Source organism: Myotis nattereri, assembly GCF_964212035.1.
Source record: "Myotis nattereri genome assembly, chromosome: 8".
Taxonomy (NCBI): domain Eukaryota; kingdom Metazoa; phylum Chordata; class Mammalia; order Chiroptera; family Vespertilionidae; genus Myotis; species Myotis nattereri.
In genome coordinates, this window is record NC_138083.1 from 42,780,209 (window position 1) to 42,799,015 (window position 18,807).

Below are 18,807 nucleotides of genomic sequence, written 5' to 3' on the forward strand. Positions count from 1 at the left end.
TTTTTGTGGAGTGTCCCTCCATTGGGATTTGTCTAATTTTTTTCTGGTGGTTAGGCTTGGACAATGTTTCCTAACATCACGTCAAGGGAACCTTCCATTCGTATGACTTACCACTGTTGGTGCTTACCTTGGTCACCTCGTTGAGGTAGTGTTTGTCTCCACTGTAAAGTTACTCTTACCTCTCCCCTTTCTCTAACTGTCCTCTTTGGAAGAAAGTCACTAAGGAGTGGGCATTAACTCACCTCCATAAGGGCGGGGCATTTACATAAGTATTTGGAATTCGCCTGCACAGAATTGTCTGCTTTTCCCCATTCAATCATTTCCATCAGTATGGACTTTTATTTATTTTATACTTTGTATTATAATCTAATACTGTTTCATTTGTTGCTCAATTATACCAGTGTTGGCCATTGGGAGCTCTTTCAGTTGACCTCTGTGTCTGTCTCTTTGACCTGCCCCTCACAATGTTGCTTGTTTTATTTGTTGGTTTTGGAGCTCTTGCTTGCTTTCTGGCACCACCGGTGCTCCAGGCTCATTTTGTGCATTTCCTGCCCAATCCTAGAATCGCCATTTCTCCAGGACCCCTGATTCCTGTTAGTGGAGAATGGTGCTAGAAATGAAGAACTGGGTGCTTGGTAGTCCTCACTTTTTGGTATTTGCCATTAAAAAAACTTTTATTGAATTGAGAGAGAGAGAGAGAGAGAGAGAGAGAGAGAGAGAGAAAGAAACATCAATTTGTTGTTCTACTTATTTATGCATTCTTTGGTTGATTCTTGCATATGTGCTGACCAGGGATCGAATGCTCAATCTTGGTGTATCAGGATGATGCTTTAACTGACTGAACTACTCACTGAGGTGGTCTTTGCCATTTTTGGTCTTGGCACTGGTGCCAGGTTCACCTCCTCACATGACTCACTTTCTTTTCTTATCTGCTCTTTCCACAAGATGGCCCAGATTTGGTTTTATGGTTATCAGATTTTTGTTAAATTAATTAATTATTATTATTATACTAGAGGCCCGGTGCACGAAATTCGTGCATGGTGTGTGTGTGTGTGTGTGTGTGTGTGTGTGTGTGTGTGTCTGTCCCTCAGCTTGGCCTGTGCCCTCTTGCAATGTGGGACCCCTCGGGTAGGGTCCCTAGGCCTGGCCGGCAATCAGGGCCTATCGGGGCTTTCCTTCCCCCGGCTGCCGGCAGCTGGCCGTGCCCCCACTGCTGCCCCCCTCTCCCTAGCCACCGGTTGCCTCCCTCTGTGGGCTACAGGTGTGGGGCACAATTGCTTGGCTGGCCTGGGCCTCCCTCTGTGGGGCGATGGTGGGGCCCCCCGGCCAATCACATTGCACCTGCCTTGGCTGGCCAGGCGTCAGTGTGTGTCATAGCGTGGTCGTCCGGATGGTCGTTCTGTTGTTCGGTCATTCAGTCGATTTGCATATTATGCTTTCATTATTGTAGATTGTTGTTGTTAATCCTCACCCAATGATATATTTTTTCCCATTTATTTTTAAAGAGTGGAAAGGAGGGGGAGAGACAGAAATATCAATGTAGAGAGACACATCAATTGGTTGCCTCCCACAAGTACCCTGACCAGGTATCCAGCTGCAATTGGTATGTACCCTTGACTGGAATCAAACCTGGAACCCTTCAGTCTGCAGGCTGATGCTCTATCCACTGAGCCAAATCATCTAGGGCGAACTGTCAGATTTTTAGAAGTCTAGGTCAATACGAAGTTATTCCTTAGATGGGGAGTGAGGCTGATTTTTTTTTTTGTTTTTTTAATGTGTTTTGACTTCTGTTGTTGACACTACATAGGAATCTGGGCATCAGTTTGGATTGAATTTGGTTCAATGATATTTTGGCCTGTGACTTGTATCTTCTATTACAGTTTCCAAGAATTTTACATATTCATGAACCGTAGGGAGATATTAAAAACTTATTAAGTTTTGAGCATTTGGTTTCATCAAGGCAAAATAAGCAGATGAACTAACATGGACAGGGAACTAGAGATCTGAGTTTCTCTTTCCTTGTTTTCGGCCCAGCTGAGATCGGAGAGCCTGCCAACAGCCGTGAGGTGGTTACATGAAGGAGATAAGTAAAGTGTGGGCAATGGGGAAAATATAAAATTCACATCTTTGGGATGTACTATCTCCTCCATATCTGTCTGTTTTTAAAATTAAATTTATTGGGGCAACATCGCTTAATAAAAATGATATAGGTTTCAAGCATATAATTCTGATATAGCATCTGTATTGCATTGTATGTTTACTACCCAAAATCACGTCTTTCATCACCACATATTTGATCCCCTTTGTTCTTTGCTTCCCCCATATTTGTCTTTTATGGGAAACCCTATCTGAGAACCACTTTCTTGCTGTTAAGCAGGGGTCCTCAAACTACGGCCTGTGGGCCACATGCGGCCCGCCGAAAACATTTATCCGGCCCGCTGGGTGTTTTTGCCGCCGCTGCCTGTTGCTTAGCAGCCGACTAGTTTTTTTTTAAACTATAGTCCGGCCCTCCAACAGTCTGAGGGACAGTGAACTGGCCCCCTGTTTAAAAAGTTTGAGGACCCCTGCTGTTAAGTGTTAGTAAACTGTAAGCTGAGATGAATATACTCCTCTTTACGCCATGTCTCAAAACAGATAGAGGCATATGTTTTCTTTTTTGTTCCTCACATCACATTAATTATTGATTGATTTTTTAAAAAAATTACCTTGAAAACTCAAAACTTAGAATTTGATATGGTTCTCGGGACCCCCTTGGAGAAAACTTACTTGCAAGGGTTCTGAGGATTTGGAGGAAGCAAGACTCTCAGGGGTCACCTTCTCTGACTTCCAGCCCAGCTAGGACTAGGACGGAGACAGCTCCGCCTTCTGCAGGGCACAGGGACTCCGAGTCCTTTCAAATGTGACTCAGCCAAGGTGGCTGCTGCTGCTCTTTGTGGGAAGTGGAGCACCCGCTGAAGTGCTGTGTCTGTAAATTTCAATTTTGTTGTCGTTGGGTGGCAGAGGTCAGGTGAGGATGGTGCCATTGCGCCTCTGATCTGAGCAGCTCTTCTGTCCGCCTCTCTAGTTCTGACCTGGTGGGTCGTTTGTGTCTCAGCCTCTAATTCTGACTGTGACCAGGGCTCACATCTCAGCCCATGAGTTCTGGGATGGACAAGGTGAGCCCTGGCCTCCCACCTTGGCCCCTCAGTACCCTCCTCCCACTTGAGAGTGCTGCCCCTTAGCTTCTTTCCTTCTCTTGCTGAAATCCAGATGCTCTGTGATGAGGAAGGTTAATGATCACACTGTTCTCCAGAATGCTGCCACCTGCTTGGCCAGGTAGGTCTCCTGGCTGCTTGTGGGATGGAAAGAGTGAGAACCTTCATTGAAATTCTCTGCCACTGGCCACTCCTTGTTTGAATTTTACGCTTTCTGTGCTTTTTGTGTGGTATATTGTGTTATGACAAGGCTCCCTCTAAATATCTAAGTATCAGCCTTCCCTCCTTGTCTCTGGGGTTCGATGTATGCTGTTATCCTCATTTTTTCAGGGGGAAAACTTTCCCACACAAAGAAGCCAGAGGGAGGAGGGGATGTCAGTGCTGGACCGGAACAGCACGGGAAGGCCTTGTGCCCTCCACCATTGTTAGTGCTCCTGTAGCTGGGACATTAAAAGCCCATTCTCTCCACCAGAGTTTGTCCACAGAAACTCATTCATTTTCGGATGCTGTATGGATGGGTTGTGTATGTGCTTGCTTATTAGTTAAGTAACAAGAGTGTAGGTCAGTAGATTATTCCATAGAGCTGCAGAAGGAAATAGGAAATTCATCATCTCCTTCTATGCATTCATTTGTGATTCACTGGACAAGAATTTCTTTTACAACTAGTGAGCAAGCCATAGGGAAGACAGTTTAAACTTTGTAATCAGTAACACAGAAATTTGTATATAATGAGCTGTCAGTTTGCCGCCTTAGATGTCAGGTAATAAATATTTAAATGGGGCGGGGGGGAGAAGGAGGGGGACCATGATGCATTTAAAGTAACTAATGTATAACGGTGGCAACAACAATTGGTGGCGCCTTTGAGGAAATCATTTTGGCATTTCTGTTCATGTATCAGAAAAAAATGACCTGTGCTTAGCTCAGAATTTGGGAACTATTGCTTTCCTCTTTCCAGAGATTTATAATATTTGTTTGCACAGTACAGGCTGCCCTACCTGAGAGCAGTCTGCTCAGCGGAGAACAATCCAGCATTTACTGTTTTCGTCTTGTGTTAGTGGGAAGCCAAGTGGGTCCTTCAGAACCCTGTCTCTGCCTCGCAGTGTGTGAAATGCTGCCTGAGGGTTTCCAATTTTTTCCTAAAGAAGGTTGTGTCGCTGACGTTACACAGCTGGGACTAGAGGAGGAGCAGGTTGGGAGGGAACATAAGGGCTTTGGTGAAAGTTTGACAGATGGTTGGGAGAGCCAAGCAGAATATAGAGCTAGCAACCGGGAAGGTGGCTCTTAAGGTAGCATTAGGGCTGAATGTAGAAATTAGTGAGTTCCGTGACTATATGTGATTGTCGTGACCAGGGGAGCTGTGAGGTTGCCTTGGAGCAAAGGTAGATGAAGGTTTGAAGGGACCCCCCAGGGAGAGGGGCACAGTCAGTGAGTCAGGGAGAAGTCAGCTCGTGGCAGTGCTGCGAAGCGCAGGAGTGCACGGGAGGAAGGATGGTCGGTCGGCTGGAGAATGAAATGCGGCTGAAAGGCCACAGGTAACAGCATAAGCGCAGGGAGCAAAGAAGGGGAATGGGCCCTTTGGGGAGTGTCCTGAGACTTGCTGTATTTCATTTAGTAGCTTTACATTCTTAAATTGCATCTAACTTTATTTTGAAATAATTTTTACTCCTAGGAAAGTTGCAGATATAAAAGAGTTTCTATGTTCTCTTTGCCCAGTTTTCCCTAGCTGCCTGGCATAGTTATAACACACCACAACTGAAAAAAATTATCATTGGTATAATACTGCTAACTAGATTACAAACTTGATTTGTTCCACAGTATATATACAGTCAGAATTTTGTTCTCCAAAATAGCTTTGGTTAGTTCTTTTCTCCCCTACTCTCTTCAGCATGGTTATGCTGTTCATCTGTAATATAGTTAGGTTCTTTGTTCTCGTTGGTCTTTCATTTTGGGCCTTCCCTCATTTTTTGGTTGCTTTTTTCCCCTCCAGTTTACATGCAATAAATTCTCTGGGTTTTGACAAATGCAAACAAGTGTGTACCCACCCCCACAATTGTGATACAGAACAATTCCATCACTCCCCCCAATTCCTTCTGGATTGGAGAGTGGATTGCAAGGGGCCAGGAAGGAGCTGGGAGGGGCAGGATTTGTCCCATGGGTCGAGAACTTGACTTCGAAGGCAGCATGTTGGTGAGACAGCACCAGGTGAAGGTTGAGGGAGGTCTTTTTATGCCAGCAGGTAGAGGTGATAGGACTGATCAAAGGCACAGGAGGAGGGTGACAAGCTCATGGACGAGGATCAACTTGGACAGGCCAACTGCAGGACCCAACAAGATCTGTAGGAAGGAAGGGTGTGGAGAGAGGGCCTGCCTGAGGCCTATTGTCTTGGAGGTTGACTTCAGGAAGAAAAAGGCCAAGGCGTGCAGGAGGTAAGAGGAAAAGATTAGAAACAGCCCCTGTCTCCTGGCAGGGTGGGAGTTAATACTGAGAAGAGGACTGTGGAGCTTAAGTGACACTGAGGACTCCCAGGGAATACGGAGCAGGGATTTGCACAGCCTTCTCTGGAGGTTTTCTTGGCAGCTGCAGAACCCAAGGGGACAAAGCAAAGGCTCTCTTTATGGCTGAGCTTTTGTTTAGACCTAAGAATGCTTGGAGCTGGGGTGGGGTGGGAGTGGGGGTGAGAAGTAAGCCAGGAATTGCAGGTTGAGCTGATAAGGCTGAGGGGTGTGTAGGGATCATTTGCTGTGGTGGCCTGGTCCTCTCAGGAGAATGATGGACAGAGGAGGGCAGGGGAGGTTTTGAGGTAAGAGTGAACAGCCACAGGGAAGGGCTGGGCTGGTTTTATTCTTGTGTTTCCCAAGGTTGTGCCCTGCTTCCATGACTCTGAGTTTATATTTCCAGAAGCAGCTTGAACTTTCATATCAGTTCTATTCCAATCAGGAATATTAGGTATTAGCTGAGGAAGAACACACCTGACCTTGCTGAGTTATCTGTATAGTAATGTCTATTTACTAAACAAGTAGATGTCTGTTCTAGCACACAGCAATTGTATTTACTAATTTATTTTCTTTTTTTTAATTATCGCTTTTTAGAGAGAGAGAAACATCCATCTATTGTTCCACTTGTTTATGAATTCATTGGTTGACTCGTGTATGTGCCCTGAATGGGGTTTGAACCCGAAACCCTGGCATATTGGAACGATGCTCTAAACAACTGAGCTGCCAGGAGATCTTTACTAATTTCTTGTTAATGCATACAGAATTTAAAAAATGCATATTCTGTTCATTTCATCTGTGTACGAGCTGTCTTCACAGATGGTGTGCTACCATGCATATGCTGTTTAGAAAATGTTCTTCTGCCCTTGGGGGCAGTGTAATCAGGTCCCCACCCACGGGGCTGGAAGATGATATGATGTGTCACACCATTCTTCACAGACCTACAAAGTGCTTGCTGATTGTCAAGATTCACTCAAGGTCTGATTGGTGTGGAGGACAAAAGATAAAATGAGCACTTTCTTTGCCATTTGTCACTTGGTAGGGGCCTTCAAATGACATGTAATTCTTATATTCCGTCCATAGTTCGATTTATTATTATTTATTACTCAAAACTATCCACACTTAGACAGTCATGTATGTATATGTATGTGTTTGTATTATTATTATTATTATTTTGAAACCCAAGTATCCATCAGTTTTGGGACCCAGTCTCCTCCCCCCCCACCCACTTTCCTAGAGAGAGGCAAGGCAGAGGTTCTTAACACCTTCTTCAGTAGCTGATCAGATTCTTTAAAAAAACAAACACACACACACACACACACACACACACACACACACACACCTCAAAACTGATGTGTATTCCCAGGTGGTTTAGGAAAACTGAAGAAGCATGAGGCAGGCCTGTGTTGTTGAACCTGCTTGGTATTTGGAATGCAATGGCAGGGACTCATCAGCAGTTCAGATTGAAGTGGGGCAGAAGCAAAAGGTCAGCAGGAAAGAGATGTGATTCCTCTCCTCCCCTCCCTTCCATTCCTTCTTTTTTGTGGTTGAAGAGATGTAATGATAGAGAACCCTGAAAGTGCAAAAGATGAAAAGATTGGTGATGGAGGAAGCTCAAAGGTCTGTGTACTAGTGTAATGGGAACAACAAGAATTTGAGTGTGGAAGGCCAGAGAAACCAGTCCCTCGAAGACATTTAAAAATGGGTGCTGGACTCATTTTCAGTGAGGAACAAAATAAATGGTAAACATAGCATAATATTAACATGTCATAAAAACATGTTATATGTGAAGGAAAGATAATAAGGATAGAAACATGAATTAGATCATTAATCTGTTGAGGGCTTCAATGTCTAGATACTGCGCAAAAAAAAGTGATATAGACCCCAAAAAGAATAATAGTATTATTACCTTTATTTTATGGAAAGTGTGTATAATCCTATATAATAAGAGAGGAATGTGCTAATTAGCCATTACACCTAAGGCATAATGACCAAGTGCATCATGACCACATCACGGATTGGCAGGAGGGTGGGCCAGCTAGGTACAAGTGGGCTGTGGAGAGCTACATGAGGGAGTAGGGCAGCAAGCTATGGGGGTGGGAGAGGGAGGAGGGAGCGGGGGAAACTACAGGAGGGTGGGAGCGACCTGGCGCACGGATTCGTGTGCAGGGCTACTAGTTCTATATAATAAAAGGCTAATATGCAAATAGACCGAATGGTGGAATGACTGGTTGCTATGACGTGCACTGACCATCAGGGGGCAGATGCTCAACGCAGGAGCTGCCCCCTGGTGGTCAGTGCACTCCCACAGGGAGAGTGCCACTCAGCCAGAAGCGCTGAGCTGGGCTTAATGCTGGTGAGTGCAGCGGGAGCCTCTCCCACCTCCTCTGCGGCAGCGCAAAGGATGTCTAACTGATGGCTCATAGATTGCGAAAGGGATCAGGCTGGGCTGAGGGACCCCACCCCCCCGAGTGCACAAATTCCGTGTACCGGGCCTCTAGTGTTGTCATGATGGCCAATAGACTTTGTTTTTCTTTAGGATTTAGAATTTATTGACTTTTGGTAAAGCAAATGTTAGCTTCTCCATTTAAATGGGGAAGCTGATGTGTTTTCACTGTTCAGAATGACCTTGTGTATTCATTTTGGAGGCAGAACCTTGGTTGGGTTTGGGCATGTCTCTTTGGGATTATTGAAGTTAGCGTCCATGGTTAAGTAATGCCTGAGCCTTTCACGCTGTCATTCTTCAGTTGGAATTGGGAAACAGCTCTATGAACAGTCTTCCTCCCTTTTTTATTGCAAACCGTAAGTATAAGTAAGGGGTGAATAGGTTTTTCTTGAGGCTTTCTTTTGACTTGATAACTTTTGACTTTTGCCAACAAAGATGAAACAGCTTTCTGTAATTTTAAGAGGCTTTGGTAGGAAAGGAAATATTTTGTCTGTGTCATAGGAGGAAATAAAGAGATCACATGACACACTTGAGATCTTTCAATTTCCTTTTCTGTAAACAGGCCTAGCCTTTTCCCCCAGATATTTCAATGTTTTTGGGTAACAGGACATTCTACCTTGAACACAAATCTATTAGTGAATTACAGGTTATTGAAATGGGGTTTAGCCTTACATTAGAAGACTGTAAGTGCTTTTGAAGGAAGATATATTTTACAGCATATAAATGAAATGAAGGACATTGTTACAATGACTAAAGCTAATTCTGTTTGAAAATCAAGCTCTTGAGGCCAAGAGAAGCTCAAATTTTGAGGTCTTTTTATGTTATTTTTTAAGAGACGACTAAGATTTATTTTTGTAATGCTTTGAAGTAAAGGAATCTATTTCTAAAAGATTACTACTTAGGAATTGGGAAAAAAATTAAGAGAATTTGCAAACATAAACATTTCTCTTTGTACTTCACATAAGTGAGAAATGAAGTGGGAGTTAAAATTATTTTTTCTCCCAAGTGGAAAATTTGCTCTTGCCTTCCCAAATGTGGGAAGGTAATGGGTAATAGGACGATGTGATTGTGGGTATGAAAAACATTTCTATAAACCAAAAAAGAAGTGTGAAGTTACAGAGAGCGGTATTTATTACATTAATTTTACAACCCTGAGAGGCAACTCCACCCACACGGTATGGTCTTGGGTTTCAGTGTGATGCACTGTCGATGCCTCCACTCCCTGCACTCAGTATTTTATGCCCGTTGTGCACTTTTACGTGTCAGTCAGGATTCCATCAGGTGAACTAGGAGGTTTAGTTTTTTAAACCACAGCTAATTCCCTCTTACCTCTAAGGGTGTCTCATTGCTCTACCCTTGGGTTTACCCTTTTCCCTCAAGAGAAAGGAAAAGATGAAACCGGAGATCGAGACAGCAGGGTGGCTGGATTACTACAGAGAACAGAGTTCCTCCTGAATCAGGAATGTCTTCTCAACCCCTTGGGGGGATTGCAGGCTGGGGCTTCCCAAACCTTAACTCTGCTTTACTTGGGCAGATAGGAAAAGATACAGGCAGCATGGTGAGCAACATCCTACCACTGATTAAAGGTTTTTTCCTGCTCTGGGGCACCTGTGCACAGACAGGTCAGGCAGGTCCCCACCATGTAAACAGGAGAAGGAGATACTAAGAATCATGTGTTGATCTTCCAAGTATTGCTCTGCTGATCCGAACTGCCAGTCATTCAAGGTTTCATGTGGTGACCTTTTATCATTTCTTATGGTTATGTCTTGGGCCTACTACCTATGAGTATTTGAATTGTCTCTTATGTTCTTTTTGCTTCTGAACTGATGGCCCTCTGGGATGAATGATGTGAAACTGTATGACATCTTTTGCATAAAGAGAGGGCAAATGACATACATCCAGGGTAGCTGTAAAGAAAGGATGGAGGCACTTAGAGGACCCAACCACAACTGTGACTTCCAGAGCTTGGTCCAAGCTGTGGATAAGTGCTGGGGTTGGGCACGGGTCATGATTCTATGAAAGCAGAGTTCTCTGAAATCTGCTCTACAACTTGGATCACCGTGATTGGGAAAGATAGACCACAGGGATGCTTTGCTGACAGTGGTTTTATTGTGAGTATTCCATTTAGAAACTGCAATGTGATGCTTCTTTAGGTCTACATTAACTGAGACATGTGAGTGGAAGGTGATTTTTTTTCTCCAGCTCCTTACGTGAGTGTTTATTAAATCTTCATCAGTAGTTTTTCCCAACCAAATTCTTAGAAGTGTCTGGACGTGTCCCAGAGGGAGTGAGTATGCTGAGGGTGTCTTAGCAGCTGATGATGAGTTTATGGAGTTCTCATTGGTATGTATGTTGTCACCTGAGTGAAAATTCAACCTTGACCTTTGTGTCATCACTTTTCTTAGGGATGAAGGATCTTTTACAGGTTGTACAAGAAAGTAAATTATTACTTTAAAATGTGGAAGAACACTTCTTAGTGATTTAAAGGAGGAATAACAGAAAAATTGAAGAATCAATTAGGCTAATTTTTCCATTGAAAGTTGCCAAAAATCAGTTATAACCCTCTTGTCTTCTGACCTTGATTGTTGCCTCCTGTTCTTGCCTTTCCTATTTTTCATCCCCCCTCTTCCCTTTCCTTCTTTCCTTCTCTTCCTAGATGCTTGCCTCCCTCCCACCACTGTAAAAGGAAGGAACTGGCTCAAAGATTCCCTCACTTCTTAGGGTCTCAGAGCTGGCTCCAGACCTGTTCTGTTATAAATCTAGTGTTCTGGCCCCTGACTTGTGGCGGGTTAGTTATCTGGCATTTGCGGTGTGACAGGTGCTGACAGGCCCATAGGTAAGAGACAAGTGCACACACTGTAGTACATACCAGAAAGGAGCATGAGGTGCAGTGCTCTGGGCCTTCGGGAGGATGAAGATCTCTCTTTCAGCGGAAGTTTTATCTGAACCCCACGATCATGCATTCTCTGCAGTGGGTAAAGGGCACCCTTTAGAGACCCTTGGCACTTCATGTGTTTATGTATCCTTCATCTTTAGTAACAGCTGTGCCCATTTTTCTAAAATTGTCCTCCCACCAAGGCTTTGTGGACACAAATGGGAACACTTCTCTGTAGAATGTTATGCACCCATATTCATCTCCGGGTAAAAGAGAGCGCCTGCCCTCCCAGGCTTTGCAGTCCTCAGGTCTGCACTGAGTGTCATTGCACGGTGGGGTCTTTCTCAGTTGCCACAGCTGCTTGCACAACTGTGTCCGAAGGGTGGTAATTAGGAAACAGTTATGTGTCACCTCAACCATTAAAACCCATGAGCTAGGGAGGGACAAGGAAGGGATGCTGGGCTTTTCTGCCAGGATGGTATTTTTTCCTAACAGAGTAGAGAAAACAAGGATTAAATAAAAACAGATGGAATCAGCGCCTACCTGAGGGATTTTTTAAAAGTCCTAGATGGAACTTGACTAGCAGTAGCTGTGCTGTGGTGGGCCGGGATGCTTGTTTCTCCTGTGGGTAAATGGTTATCTGTCATTGTTTTTTATTGTAATACATTTCTTTTAATTTGATAGCCCAAATCCAATGGTGACTATAATAGTGATGATTTTGCCAGTGGAAGTAAATGCCGTCAAGATCAAAATATGTTTGAAGTAGCTTTTTGTGTGTAATGAATCCAGTGGTAAATGATAAATTTTCTGGTTGTTACACCAAAACCTGCTTTTCTTAAGATAAGAGCTTTGATCAATTTTATTCTTGTTAGAGTGGTGCCACACTGATCATGTGGTGTGCGGCATTTTGGAGGCATTCCTTTGAAGGTACAATTATCAAGGCTTAATATACCGTATATCCTCTGAAAATGTGTTCACTTTGACTCAGAATTTTCTGTAATTATAATAATTGTGCAGTTACTGACTTGCTCTTCTTGGTAATCATCACTGTTTTGATATAAATCCTAGAGGGTATTTTTCTCCTCATTACGAAATGCCAGTTGCTGATGGAATTACTCTGTTTGTTTAACAGAACATCTGATCAAATTCATGACCATGGGGGATATGAAGACCCCAGACTTTGATGACCTCCTGGCAGCATTTGACATCCCAGATATGGTCGATCCTAAAGCAGCTATTGAATCTGGACACGATGACCAGGAGAGCCACATCAAGCAGAACGCTCATGGAGAGGACGACTCCCACACGCCATCCTCTTCTGACGTGGGCGTCAGTGTTATTGTTAAGAATGTTCGGAACATTGATTCCTCTGAGGGCTCAGAGAAAGATGGCCACCCCACGGGCAATGGCCTACACAATGGGTTCCTCACAGCATCCTCTCTGGACAGCTACAGTAAAGATGGGTCAAAGTCCTTGAAAGGAGATGTGCCTACCTCAGAGGTGACTCTAAAAGACTCCGCTTTCAGCCAGTTTAGCCCTATCTCAAGTGCTGAAGAGTTTGACGATGATGAGAAGATAGAGGTGGATGACCCCCCTGATAAAGAGGACTTGCATTCGAGCTTTAGATCGAATGTGTTGACGGGGTCTGTTTCCCAACAGGACTATGATAAACTGAAGGCACTTGGAGGAGAAAACTTAAGCAAAACTGGAATCTCTACTTCAGGCAATGTAGACAAAAACAAAGTTGTCAAGAGAGAAACAGAAACAAATTCTATAAATCTGAGTGTTTATGAACCTTTTAAAGTCAGAAAAGTGGAGGATAAATTGAAGGAAAACTCTGAAAAGGTGCTTGAAAATAGGGTCCATGACGGGAAGCTGAGCACCGAGAAGAACGACACCACCCTTGGCGGCGTGGCTCCGTCAAGGTCAAAGCCATCCTCCAAGCTTTCTTCCTGCATAGCTGCCATCGCTGCTCTTAGTGCTAAAAAGGCTGCTTCAGGCGCCAGTAAAGAGCCAGTGACCAATTCACGGGAACCCTCTCCATTACCAAAAGAAGTCAATGATAGTCCTAGAGCCATTGAAAAATCTCCTGAGTCCCAGAGTCTCATCGATGGGACGAAGAAGGTGTCTCTGAAGCAGCCGGATAGCCCCAGGAGCATTTCAAGTGAAAACAGTAGCAAGGGATCTCCGTCGTCCCCTGCAGGATCGACACCAGCAATTCCCAAAGTCCGCATCAAAACCATTAAGACGTCATCTGGGGAAATAAAGAGAACAGTGACAAGAGTATTGCCAGAAGTTGATCTCGACTCTGGAAAAAAGCCTGAGCATACAGGGCCCGTGATGGCTTCTGTGACGTCGCTTCTGTCATCTCCAGCTGCAGCTGCCGTCCTTGCCTCTCCCCCCAGAGCGCCTCTGCAGTCTGCTCTGATCACCAACGCAGTTGCCCCTGCAGAGCTGACCCCCAAGCAGGTCACTATCAAGCCCGTGGCAACTGCCTTCCTCCCAGTGTCTGCTGTGAAGACAGCGGGATCTCAAGTCATTAATTTGAAGCTTGCTAACAACACGACGGTCAAAGCCACAGTCATATCTGCTGCCTCTGTTCAGAGCGCCAGCAGCGCCATCATTAAAGCTGCTAACGCCATCCAGCAGCAAACCGTTGTGGTGCCGGCATCCAGCCTGGCCAATGCCAAACTCGTGCCAAAGACTGTGCACCTCGCCAACCTTAACCTTCTGCCTCAGGGCGCCCAGGCCACCTCTGAGCTCCGCCAAGTGCTAACCAAACCTCAGCAGCAAATAAAGCAGGCAATAATCAATGCAGCTGTCTCACAACCACCCAAAAAAGTTTCTCGAGTCCAGGTGGTGTCCTCCTTGCAGAGCTCTGTGGTGGAAGCTTTCAACAAGGTGCTGAGCAGTGTCAACCCCGTTCCAGTTTACATCCCCAACCTCAGTCCCCCTGCTAACGCAGGCATCACGTTGCCGACCCGCGGGTACAAGTGCTTGGAGTGTGGTGACTCCTTCGCTCTGGAAAAGAGTCTGACTCAGCACTACGACAGACGCAGTGTGCGCATCGAGGTGACGTGTAATCACTGTACAAAGAACCTTGTTTTCTACAACAAGTGCAGCCTCCTCTCCCATGCCCGCGGGCACAAGGAGAAGGGGGTGGTAATGCAGTGCTCCCACTTGATTCTAAAGCCCGTCCCAGCAGATCAAATGATTGTTTCTCCAACAAGCAATACTTCTGCTTCATCTTCCGCTCTGCCAAGCTCTGTGGGGGCTGGCACACACACTGTAACCAAAATCCAGTCTGGTATAACTGGGACCGTCATATCAGCTCCTTCAAGCACGCCCATCATTCCAGCTATGCCTCTAGACGAAGACCCGTCCAAGCTCTGCAGGCATAGTCTGAAATGTTTGGAGTGCAACGAAGTGTTCCAGGACGAGACATCGCTGGCTACGCATTTCCAGCAGGCTGCAGATACGAGTGGACAAGTAGAGTATCATTTACATTTTGGTGTTTCCGTGATGAATCTGTAGACATGAGTGTTCTATACAATGCCCTTGATTTTGGGGGTGGGAGCTCAGTTAAATGGAAGGGGGTGTGTGGATGCTTGTGGATGTATGAATGCACGTAGACGAGAGAGGAAGCGTTGTTTTCATAGAACAGAACAATGGTGAAACATGAATGTTTTCGGGGAAGTTGATTCTCCTAAACAGATAGAAACTCTATGTACTAGTTGAGTTATGGCACCTCAGATTTAGGGTTAGTAAAGGAGTTCTTAATTGTTGGATCATTGGAATATATGTAGGGAATCCGAGAGCTAGCTAATTATAGTATCATCCCATTGAATTAAGGGTTCGAGTCAGGCTGCATCACCAATGTTCCTTGATTATTAGTGACAATGTTGGTATTTTAAAAGTTCCGGTTGTTACTTACAATTACTGTCTTTTATAGTTAAACATACCTAGTTGGTACCCATTTTATGGTTTGCCTGATTGGTCTTGAAGTATATTCAGTAATATTTTTTAATACAGTCAATTTAAGCTACGAGTGGGAAACCTATCACCATTAAATAGGATACCTTTGCATTTGTTTGCAGCTTTTTTGTTGTTTTGTTTTAGCGAAGTACAGGTTGATGTTGGTGAAATACATTTCACAATGGACATCAGCCAACTTATCCCTATCGTTGCTTTTCTCCATGGACAGTTTTCGGCTCTTAGATAAATGTGTTTTACAAATACATGATACCTATCATTTGGAAGTAGTTGGACATGTTGAATGAAACATATTTGAGCATAGAGTGGTCATGTGATTTATTGTCCATACTAGAATTGGAAGGGGGACTCAAACTTCTGTTTATGAAGTCACAATGGCAAACCGATTTTTCTTTTTATTTGCCTCCAATATCCCCATGATAGTTTCCCAAGGGCTATGACTGAATTGAGTTCTTTGCAGTATTTTGAATTTGAAGAACAGAAGATCAAGCATACCTCAATAATTTTTTCTCTTGGGTTTTCAGTTTAGTGGAAATGGAAGTGATAAAGAGTTTTGAGAACATTCTTACAGCATTGGATGTTAAATGTCTCATTGGCTCTGATAGTAAAACACTCGAAAGAGTCATGTGTCCACCAAGTTCAAGAAGACGGTGATTGATGTTGCTCTTTAGTTTGTCCTAGTGAGAATGTGTGGATTCTGTATGAGCGCCCTCTTATCTTGTCCTTACTTCATCAACAGGGTAATGTTTCTTTCCATCTTAAAAGGAAGCAGGAAACAAACAATCTCACGTCTTTAGTTCTGTTTGTTCTGTTGCCTTTTCCCCACCTAAAATTTCTCCCACAGTCCAGGAGGTTGGTAGGATCCTTGTGGCTCTTGCTGGACTAGCCTCAAAGTTAGCAAAGCTACGGTGGTCCTCACGCACCCATGTCCCCTGGTGTGGCAGTGGGAGGTGGGGCTGAAGACAGGAAGAATAGGAGAAAGAAGAGAGAAAATCTTCATCTCATCTTCTCTAGTTTGCCGTTCACATGACCATTGGCCAGTTCACAATTTGTGAACTTAAATTCAAATGGGGAAAAAATCCACTTATATAAACAGTTTTTTCTTTGGGAATAGCACTTAAAAGTGCGAACGCCATTCAGCAGCGAACTGTTGCTGTGACTTCTTACAAAATTTAGAGGTTGAACTAATGACATCTCAGGTACCAGTCTTTCCTGAGTGCCTTCTTTCTTCTGTTGTCCCTGACATTCATGGATTTAAATTTACATCCGTCTCTCCTTTGACCTTGAGCCTCTCGGTAGCTCACAGGTGAACTGAGAAAGAGTAGAGTACATCAGCCCTCGCACCCCTGCCGTCCTTTCTTGAACGGGACCCCAGGGCAGTTTAGATACTGTGCCTGCAGTTGCCCGAGGTTTCTCCTGGGTAGGGTTCCTTAGGTGTTTGCACAGGGGATTTGGTTTGAGAGTCATCCACGGATTCCTGAATCGGCCCTGCTGCCTCTGTTGATTCTGAAGGTTCAAGTGTGTGACCTTGGGGCCTCAGCAAGACCAACAGGTCCACCAGCCCTTACTCATTGCCTTTTGACTTAACTGGGTCTAGAGAAAGGTGTGTTACTTGACTGGCAGCAAGGATATCCCCCTCTCCCTTCCTCCTGCCCAACATCTACTTAGAATACCCTGATGATTTCAAAATCTTACCTGGTAATGCTGAAGTGTCCTGTGCTTATGTTCCAGGTCTTCTCAAATCATTCCATTTTTTAAATGAAACCTTTTATTTTGAATATTTTGGAATCATGTAAGAAATAATACAGAGAGATCCTGTATACTTTTTTTTATCTACTTTCCCCCAGTGGTAACAAAATACAGAATCTATATAATAAAAGCCTTAGTGACCAGTACGGCAGAACGACCAGAATGACCGGTTGCTATGATGCACACTGGGCACCAGGGGGCAGATGCTCAACGCAGGAGCTGCCCCCTGGTGGTCAGTGCACTCCCAGAGGGGGAGCACTGCTCAGCTAGAAGCTGGGCTTTTGGCTGGGGAGCGCAGCAGTGGTGGTGGGAGCCTCTCCGGCTCCTTGGCAGTGCTAAGCAGCAGCGAGCAGGTGGGTGGTAAGGAGCGAGGGGTCCCCGACTGTGAGAGGGCGCAGGCTGGCTGATGGGAAGCCCCCACCGGGCCTCTAGTAATATCATAACCAGGATGTTGACATTGATGCAGTCAATATAGAGTATTTCCATAACCACAAGAATCTCTCATCTTTTTAGAGCCACCCCACCCCTTTTTAAGCCATAGCAACCACTAATCTATTCTCCGTTTCTAATTTTTTCACTTCAGGAATGCTGTATAAATGGAGCCAGGCCATTTATAACCGTTTGAAATTGACTTTCACTCGGCATCATTCCCTGGAGATTCTTCCAGTCGTTGCATGTATCAGTGGTTCATTCCTTTTTATTGCTGAATAGTATTCGATCATATGGTTGTACCACAGGGTGTTGAAACATTCAGTCATTGAAGGATGGATGATGGCTGCGTTTTTTCCAGTTTGGTGCTAATATGAATAGAGCTGCTATAAACATTTGTGTACAGGCTTTTTGTGGACATAGGTTTTCATTTCACTTTGATAAATGCTCAGGTATGCAATGGTTGGGTCATATGGTAATTACATATTTATATTAAAAAAAAACACCTCTTTTCCAAAGTGGCTGCACCATTTTATATTCCACGAGCAGATTCTGAGTGGTCTGGTATATCTGCATCTTTGTCAGCATTTGGTGGTGTTTTTCTGTTTTCTCTATCTGATAGTTGTGTAGTAATAGCTCATTGTGGTTTTAGTGTGCGATTCCCCAATAGCTGATACTTTTGAACATCTTTTCATACGTCTGTTTGCCATCTGTATATCCTTTTGGTGGCGTGTTTCTTAATGTCTTTTGCCCTTTTCAGATTAGGTATTTCCCCCCACTGTTGAGTTTTAAGAATTCTTGATATATTCTAGATACTAGTCTTTTTTGTTGGATATGTGGTTGCAAGTCTTTTCTCCCAGTCTGTGGCTTGCTTTAAAAAAATTTTTTTTACAAGGTCTTTGGTAGAGCAAGTTTTTCATTTTGATGAAGTCCAGTTTATCAATTTTTTTTTCATAGCTTGTGCCTTTGTTCAACTATAAGAGCTCTTTGTTCTAGATCCTGAAATTTTTATCCTATTTTTTTTCTAAAGGTTTTGTAGTTTTAGGCTTTACATTTAAGCCTGTGGTCTATTTGGGGTTAATTTTTGTAAAAGGTAGGAGACTTGGGTTGAGGCTTGCTTGTTTATTTATTTTTGCCCATGCATGTCCTCTTCCTCCAATACCATTTGTCCAGAAGGCTTTCTGTCCTCCATTGAATTGCTTTTGCACCTTTGTCAGATTTCAGTTGGACATATTAGTGTAGGTATTTCTGGGTTATCTATTCTGTACCATTGATTTATGTGTCCATCTCTTCACCAATATCACCATATGAATTATAACTGTAAAATGTCTTGAAATCCAATAGACTGATTTCTCTAGCTTTATTCTCAGAAATTTTAACTATTCCAGTTTATTTGCCTTTCTATATAAAAAAGTTTAGAATAGTCTTGTCAATATGTATAAAAAATCTTGTTGGGGTTTTGATAGGAATTAAATTAAACCTGTATATCAGTTTTGGGGAGAATTGATATCTTTACTTACGTTGAGTCTTTCAGTCCATGAACATAGAATATTTCTTTATTTACTTACATCTTCTTTGATTTCTTTTATTATTTTGTAATTATGAGTCTTCTACACACTGTCATTCCTT

General features: G+C 43.8%; 1 protein-coding gene across 1 annotated transcript in view; it reads left to right on the plus strand.

Annotated features, from left to right (window-relative positions):
* Positions 1-18,807, plus strand: part of ZNF532 (zinc finger protein 532) — a 93,717-nt gene that overhangs the window by 30,908 nt on the left and 44,002 nt on the right. The window contains exon 3 of the mRNA XM_081097115.1: positions 12,140-14,496. Coding sequence (XP_080953241.1) covers positions 12,157-14,496 — 2,340 coding nt within the window. The 5' untranslated portion in view covers positions 12,140-12,156. The remainder of the gene's footprint in view (positions 1-12,139; positions 14,497-18,807) is intronic.